General features: G+C 30.7%; 1 protein-coding gene across 1 annotated transcript; it reads left to right on the forward strand.

Annotated features, from left to right (window-relative positions):
* The first annotated feature begins 1,839 nt into the window (after positions 1-1,839).
* LOC120197484 (protein LURP-one-related 5-like) lies at positions 1,840-4,313 on the forward strand. Its single transcript, XM_039198996.1, has 2 exons — positions 1,840-2,111; positions 3,849-4,313. Exons 1-2 carry the CDS (start codon positions 1,884-1,886, stop codon positions 4,296-4,298), a joined length of 678 nt encoding a protein of 225 aa, XP_039054927.1. The 5' UTR covers positions 1,840-1,883; the 3' UTR covers positions 4,299-4,313.
* Positions 4,314-9,251: the final 4,938 nt, after the last annotated feature.

A 9,251-nucleotide genomic window follows, 5' to 3' on the forward strand; every position in this document is an offset into this window, starting at 1 on the left:
AGTTAGATAATATCAAATACATAAAAAAGTCTTTACAAACATTTAAAAACAACAACTTTGAATTACGCATTTTATCAAAAATTTATATTTTATGAGTTCATAAGTTAGTTATGTATAAAGAATGATTAACACAAAAAATGGGCCCTTAAAATTTCTCTGATATGGGTTGCCATCATATGAATGAGGATAAAATTAACTTAATAGGTAAACAGGTTAAAAATTAGTTTATTAGGGCATCTCTAAAATTAATTTAGGATCTATAAAAAAATACTATAGTGTATGAAAACTCGTTACACTCACATGAAGAATTTATCCAAATAATTTTTTATTCAAACTCATCACATCGATATAATGAGTTTTAATAAAATATATTTTTTTATTAAAATTTATCACATCGAAATATAAATTTTAAATGAAAAAATATATTTTATTAATATTCATCATGTCAAGCTTGAGTTTCAAGTTGATATAACAAATATCATATATCCCTTAATAATTTGTCTACCTACAATATTCAATCAACTTTACCGATGAATGAGCGATGGGATCAAGACCGGTTGCTCTCGAGTTGCCCTGCCCACAATGCCCATGCTCACAGCACTATTCCCTAATCCCTATTCCCTATTCCCCATTCCCCATTCCCCATTCCCCATTCCCCATTCCCCATTCCCCATTCCCCATTCCCTATTCCCATCCCCATCCCCATCCCCATCCCCATCCCCATCCCTTGCCCCCATCGAAGCTTAATACCACAAATAAAAACACACACCTTACTGTTTTCCTTTATTTCCCCGGTCCCATATTTATGGAGACTCAACGAATGACTATCCAAAATTTAAATTTTTATTTATTATAAAATACAATAAAGGTCGATTCGATTTGATTAATTTATTCGGTCTTTTATTAGTGGTGAAAAGTGTAAAGCTTGGTGGGCAAACCACAAAGAAAGATTGGCCGTATGAAAGGGTATCTATATGAACTGATCCATCAACGAATTATTCGTCAACAGTTGGTATAACTTTCATTTATTAATTTAAATAAATAAATATAAACAAAATTTTTGAAGGTCATTTAATAAATAAAAAGACACAAATAGATGTGTGTTCGATTAATTTATGTTTATGAATAAATTCATTTATTGACTCGCTTTTTGACTTATTTATAAGTCATTTATCGACTCGTTTATAAGTTTATTTGCTCGGTTTTCATTTCCTTTTATCTTTTTACATTTTAAATATTAGTAATGACAAAGAATAAATTGAATGAGTAACTTTTTAGAGTTTCAAATGTGAAATCTAAAGAATTTAATGACTATTGACATAATTTCATCATTTTTTTGATTAGGTAAAAAAAAAGTGTAGGCTATCAAACATGATTGAGAATAGAAGATTTAAAAATATTTTTTTTAGATCTATATATTTTAATAATTTATTTTTTAATAAGGTGAATATAAATAAAATTTCAAACTATACACCATCGATGAAATAAATGATTAATCGAAGAAACTTAAATTTTAAGGTGTACATGTACCCACTTTTAATACGCAATGGATCCATCACTATTTGCTAACTTTAAAAAAACAAACATAAACTGAAAGAACAAATATAAAAGCCTTTAAAAATAAATAAACGAATATTATAATAAAAAATTATATGAATACAAATTAAATACAAATATCTTTAAAAATAAATAAATAAATACGAATATAAATTTTATTTGTTGAAGTTCAATTTATTCCTGGCTGGGTGCTTCACCTGGCCTACAAAGAATACCCCACGAACCCAATCTCGTTTTTAATTGGGCGTATCCACAGCCACATAGCAGCTCTGAGATCTAATTCCTATGTGAATTTTAAACCCTAATTCTCTGCACAATTCGAGAGGATGGGGAGAGTGGTGATCGTGGACGAGAAATTCTGCTTCGAGGAAGAAACGCAGCTAACAGTCCACAAGACGTCGGTGTTTTTCCCGGGAGATGGATTCGTTGTGTACAGCCCCAGAGGAGAAGTGATTTTGAGGTTCGATTCCTACTACGGCCCCGATTCACTGCCCAAGGACGAGCTGGTCCTCATGGACGCTGCCGGCAACGGTCTCCTCACCCTTATCCGCAAGGTCACTTTCTTCATCCAATCACAATTTCCATCTTCCAACTTCACTTCCTTTTGCAAAAAAAAAAAAAAAAAAAAAAATCCAATGCTTTTTAAGGGATAGACAGAAGATTGTTGAAGTGCTATTCGATCCCGTTCTCATATAATTTATACATCTTTTATATAATTTAATTTTTCGTTCATATAAATTTTAAATTTCTATATAATTCAATTATTTTTCATTAATAATATAATTTAACATCCATACAAAATTTAAATTATCAATATAATTCAAGCATTTTTTTTTATATTTTTTTATTAATATTTTATTTTATATCCTTAAAATTTTATAATTTTTAAATTTCTAGTATAACTTATTAGGTTAACATCTATAACATAAAATCTATCTTTGATCTTATTAAATTTGAAGTATATATTTTTTATATTCTATTTTGGTTTTCATTTTATATTTTATGAGACTCAAAGTTCTCATTGTATCTCTTTTTTTAAAGTTAAAGAGATGAAGTTATAAATAATTTTTTTTCGAACAGAAGTAACTGGATTATATTAATAACAACAACAAAAAGTATACCTATAATGCATCTAAATATATAAAAAAATGACAATAATTATCGAAAAAACACATATAAAAATAAAAAAAGTTTAGACACAAAAATTTAAAAAATAAATATTATCTTAAAAAGTAATAACTAACCTCAAAAGATTCAATAATCTTTATAAAAATCATTTCTCTACGTTGAACTTAGGGGTGCTTATTGAACGAGTCGATTAAAAAATTTTGTTACTCGACTCGTTTCTCATTAAACTCGTTAAAATTTTATTTGATTTGTACTCATTAAAAAATTTGTTGCTCGACTCGTGCTCATTAAACCCGTTGCTCAGCTCGTTATTCGTTAATTTCACGAAAATTTTTATCTTATTTTTTAACTATATGTAAAATATACTAATAGTATAAATTTATAGATTAGTTATTTATCATTTTTTATTATCTATTAGTAAATTAATAATTTTTGAATTTTTTAAAATAACTATTAAAAATTATAAAAAAAATTAAAGAGTTACTATTGAGTCTAGTTAGACTTTGCTCAACTTATCTCGTTAAAGTCTTGAGTCGAGTTTGAGTTTGAGTCAACCCGAATTAAACTTTTACTACATTTTAACTGAGTCGAGTTCAAGTCGATCGACTAATTGAAGTCATAAATGTTGTTTAAATTCGAGTTTATCGCCTAATCGAAGTCATAAATGTTGTTTAAAAATCGAAGAACATAATATCTCCGTCACTTTCAAGAAATTCATCATGTTTTAATATTTTTATATACATTTTTTAAATTTCATATTTTATTATTTAAATTTATTATTAGTATAACTTTAAAAATTATATTATTAGTTTAATTTTTAACAAGTTTAATGTCGGAAGTTAATTGACATTAATTCGATTGAAAAATACATTAAAATCAAATTGATGTAAATTATTATACGATATTTGAAGTAATTTTTTCATTTAAATTTAATATATAAAATATTTTAATTTTTATCTTCTTAAAGTGTCATTATAATTTTTTTCCTTTCACACACTTTTGTGAATGTACATTATTTAGTTTGTTTTAAGACTTTGAGTAACGTAATTTTAAATATTTTATAAACTTAATTAATCTAAAATGTTAAAATTAATTAAGAAAACAATTTAATTAGAGAATTTTTGAAATTATATTTAATTAATTTACTGTTTGCTAAATCTCAGAAGCCAAGTCTCCATCAAAGGTGGGAAGGGTTACTAGGGGAGAAAAGGGAAAAAGAAAGCCCGATTTTCTGTGTCCGTCGATCATCCATCATCGGACGATCGAATGTTGTGGTTGATGTGTACGGTGATCCAGGCGACGAGTACAATATCGACGGCTCCTATCCCAAACGTTGCTGTGCGATCTACAGCACTTCTTTGGAGAGCTCATCAAAGTTACCAAAGGCTGAGATCAAAAGAAAAGTGGACCCCTCCACTCACGTGATGTTGGGCAAAGATGTCTTTTTGCTCTGTCTTAGTCCGGGGTTCGACAGTGCATTTGCGATGGCGTTGATCCTCGTTCTTGACCAGATGTTTGATGATGGTGATATTGACGATGAAGATGACGATGACGATGAGAATGCAGATTCTATCCATGCTGCACAGGATTCTTCCTCTTTATTAACTTCTTGACCAGATATTTGATGATGGTGATATTGACGATGACGATGCAGATTCTAGTCATGCTGCACAGGATTCTTCCTCTTTATTAACTTCTTTTTAAGAACTACAATAGCAGTCAGTCATCAGTATTATTTTTTTATTTTGATCACATAAGTATTTCTATGGCTTAATTTATAAAATAAGTATTCAGATTATATGTTTTTTCACAAATTGATGTTTAAATTATTATCTAAATCATTCAGTATTTAATAATAAAAAATTATTATTTTAGGTGTCTGTATCATAATGACCATTAAATTGACCCGTTAAGTGATATATGTCATATTTATATAATTTTAAAAAAAATAAACAATATTAAAAACATTATTTAAAAATTATTATTTTTTCATAAAAAATGGGAAAATCCCACCCGCCATAACCCCCAAGTTGCAACAAATTTTGGCCCAAATGGCCAATTGTCTTATTGTTATTTGTCGATGACGACGATCAAGATTCTTTGAGTTTTGAACCGGCTCCGACTCCAACTTCGACTCCAGTTCCATCTCCATAAAAATGGAATAATTATGTAATACCCGAATTTTGGGTTAGGATTTTTGGGTATATTTAATTTGGACCTTAGAATAAATTTCCTTAGCCCATAAAGAGCTTGACCCAAGTGACATTTGATTTGGGCTTGAGATAAGCCCAATATTTAACACCCTAGATCAGTACGACTCACCATCGACCAATCTGGGTGCTATACGGTAGGGTGTGCAAAATTGCCCGACCTTGTTGACCCGATCCGCTGACCTGGATTAAAAAAATCGGGTAATTTTCTAAAAAAATTACCCGGCCGGGCACTTTACGAGTCGGGCTCGGGTCACAAAAATTGTTTTTTTCTGGGTACCCGTAGGGGTGTTCAAATAACCGAACTAATTCGGTTAACCGGCCGAACCGAGTTAGTTTGGTTAATTCGGTTCGGTTATCGAATTAGTTCGGTCGGTTAACGGTTAAGAAAATTTTTAGAATTCGGTTAACGGTTAATTCGGTTCGAATTCGGTTAATTAACCGAATTAACCGAAATTAAATTTTAAATATTAAATATATTATATATAACATATGGGCTCAGCCCAAACCATTTAAAACCTAATTAATAATTTAAGATCCAATAACTTTTAAACCTAAATCAATATTAATTAATTAAAAAAATTATATAAATTTTTTATTTTATAATTATATATTATTTAAATTAATTGTAAACTGTTTTTTTAATTAAAAAATATTAAATATATTATATATAACATTTGGGCTAAGCCCAAACAATTTAAAACTCAATTAATAATTTAAGATCCAATAATTTTTAAATCTAAATCAATATTAATTAATTAAAAAATTTATCTGAAATTTTTATTTTATAATTATATATTATTTAAATTAATTATAAACTTTTTTTGAATTAAAAACATTTAATTTTTATATAAATTAGAAAATTTTAAAACAAATTCGGTTAATTCGAAAATTAACCGAAATTAAATCGGTTCGGTTAATATGTTTGAAAAAAAGTTCGGTTCGGTTAACAGTTAAAGAAAAAAAAAGTTCGGTTAATTCAGTTAAGGGTAGTTCGGTTCGGTCGGCCACCGTTTTAACCGAATGAACACCCCTAGGTACCCGGTTAAGTTTTTTTTTAATATATTAACTAAATATTTAATTTATAAAATTAAAATCCCTAAACGAAATTATTTCTGATTAAAATCTCTAACAGGTAGCCACGCTCCATACCTCAAAACGACCACGATGCACTTTGCACGCCAAGTTCTAACCTCAAATTCCGTGGAAGCCTTCCACCCTTCGGCCAGCTCGAGCCACTTAGCCAGGTAACAATCCACTCAACAGTATTAAGTCAACACCCCTAGTTCTAACTTCTATGCCTTCCACGCTTGTTGTTATATTAGGGTAAAAAACTACTAAGTTATCATATGTTTTTTGAGGCAATTCGTTTATTTGAAATTGAAAACGTAAGGTTCTGACTTCGTCCTTGGAATAGCAGGAAGACTGGGTTAGGTAAAGTTGATAATAAGCCCAGAGGAAAAATAAGAACATTCGATTTAGCAATTTTTGTTGCTGATATATGTAATCTTTATATGGTTTTGGATTCAGATAAAGATTGATGAAATTGATTTCACATCAGCTGGGCTAGTGTAGCTTTTATCTCGAAATGCATGAATGAATCCTTGGATTTCTAGGGAAAATGGGTATAGTGTTAATTAGGGTCGATGAGGTTAAGTAGCTGGATTGTTGTTGCATTTAAAGCCCAGTTCTTTTGTACTCAGATGAGAGTTTGGGATAAATTTGTTCTAATTCCAGATTTATGACATCTTGTATTAATCATCTGTCCCGTGCTACCCATTTTTCTGTTATTGTAAGATATGTTGTACCTCTAATGTTGCCGTCGATGTTATCGTTATGGATTGTTGGTGTCATGGCCTGAGCGTGGATTGATTTTCCTGTTCTACTAGGGTAAAAAGCTACTAAGTTGTCATATGTTTTTTAAGGCAATTCGTTTGTACTCAGATGAGAGTTTGGGATAAATCTGCAGTCTATTCTTAAATCGGGTTTGTCCAACTCATTTGTTGAACTGAGAATAATGTTATTTTTATTAAAATTATCTTCCTTTGCGTTTAATCTTTGGGATTGATTGTGATTAGCATGTGAGTGTTTAATTTCATGTGCTTAATTTCATAGCCAATCAATATATATAAATGCGCTTGCATGTTTGCTTCGACTGAAAGTTTATTGAAAAATGCCCGACTTATTTTTCCAGATAATGTCAATGACAGGATAAAATGTTGATGATATAGAGATGTTATCTTCATCAGCTACGTCGTCTAGAGTATCCATTCCATCTATTCTGTGAGTGAACCAAAGGATTAACAATAATATTATTTATCTATTCACTTTCTGTTGGATTATGTATTATTTTATGAGGATGCTATCTAAATGTTGTGAATCTCATGTATTTTATGTAAATGTACAAGTATAAATTATTTATCTATCAAACTTTTTTTTAAAAAAAAAGGGTACCCGGAATATCCGGGTCGAGACACGGGCTGAGAAATCACCGACTCAGATGTTCCGGGTACCCGGTTTTTGGGTACCTAAAAATCCGACCCAAAAACCAGGTACCCGGATTTGTACACCCTTACTACACGAAGCCACCGGAGTAGCTGATCAACTTTCTTCTTTCTTTCTCTAACTTAAAATGACCATTTAAATAAAGAAATTATCTTAAAATATAATAAAACTTTTACATCGGAGTGCCCTCAAAATAAATAAATAAATAAATACATTTTTAAAATATACAAACTAACTTTTAACTGAATTTACATTACAAATGGGTTTATGAATATACATACACTTCAAGAAACTTCTGACATACTTTGATATGTACAAGGTTTGGACCTCAGTCTCTTTCTAAGGCTCTTCAACTGTTCGATCTACTAACTTGCCAACATAAACATCCGAAGGCTGAGATAACTAGCTTAGTGCCACACTAATAGCTAAAACGTACAAACTGCGTATCACTAAAAGGTTTATGCTATCAAGTCTACTAATCTGATCTGCATAGTGAGTATACTTGTATACTCACTCTCTACACTATGGTAGATATTATGGCGCGGTTGAGTGATTACTGCATCTCGGAGCTCACGCACCCCTCTAGTCTACTGAGGATATGGCTGTCGAAATTCTGCATCGGACACCATACCTCTGACTAACCCACCCCTTGTGAGTGTCAGGCCTCGGCCTTAGTTAGTCGGTTTTAAGGGCTTTGCGCCCTACCTATGGATATATCTGGACTGCATCTATACTTTTGACTCCTTCAACTAAATGAACTCTGGTGTATGAATCATTTGCTGAGAATCAAACAAGGATACTTTATTTACGTTTCTAAGTTTGATTAAAATCTTTTAATATTGTTCTCACTTGTAGTCTTATTATAGAGTAATTATGAGCTTTTGAGAAAACCTCTACTCTTCTTAAAGATATCTTGAACTAAATCCCAAACTAAACCCTTAGTATCGATATTGGCCTTACAGTATCGATACCCTCACTTACCTCTACACTTTATCTTGCTTTAAGCTCAAACTATACCCTTGGTATAGATATTAATCTTACAGTATGGATACCCACTATGCAGTATCAATATCCTACCTAAGGTATCGATACCTCTATAATTATTTGATCAATTGCAACCCAACATAAAACACCTTCTATAACACTTATTATAGTGTTTTACGCATTTTCGATCTTTTTTATGGTCATACTATGGGTCTAGGGCCTCCATGACAACGTTTTAGGCCATTTTTAACATTTTGGTCAAGGGTTTCAAAACCTCTGGGGGGGTTTCGAAACCTTTCTGGCAAAATATCATTCTGGACAAGGGGTTTCGAAACCAACCTAGGGGTTTCGAAACCTATACTCTAGAATTCGTTTTTTCAATCGAGAAAACTCTCCATAACACTATAAAATCCTTTCCAAAATCCCCAATTTCCTACCTTGAGGTTTCCCATTTATTATTAAGTCTTATGTGATATTAAGGGAGCATAAATAAGGCTTAAAACATGTTAAAAATCAAACATAAAATCTACCATGAAAATCTACTAAACACGCTCAAACTAAACCTTTAAGCTAAATTTCTTTCTAATGATTCTACAACTAGAATGAGAAAGCTATAAGTGTGTTACCTGGATTCTTTGGATAGTATAACCTCTCTCAAACAACTAGGAATTACATTTCCTTTGCTTCTAGCTTTAATATTCTCTTCCAAATATTTAGCTAATCATAGACAAATCTAAGAGTTACTAACTTATTTAATACTTCAAATTCACCCAAACTAACTTAAATCATTTGGTTTCCTAAAAACTCCCAAAAACCTATTTTTGAAATCTTAACCCAAAACATATGATTTATGGCTTAAATTGAAGC

This window comes from Hibiscus syriacus, unplaced genomic scaffold (assembly GCF_006381635.1).
Source record: "Hibiscus syriacus cultivar Baekdansim isolate YM2019G1 unplaced genomic scaffold, ASM638163v2 tig00117048_pilon, whole genome shotgun sequence".
NCBI classification, from domain to species: Eukaryota; Viridiplantae; Streptophyta; class Magnoliopsida; order Malvales; family Malvaceae; genus Hibiscus; species Hibiscus syriacus.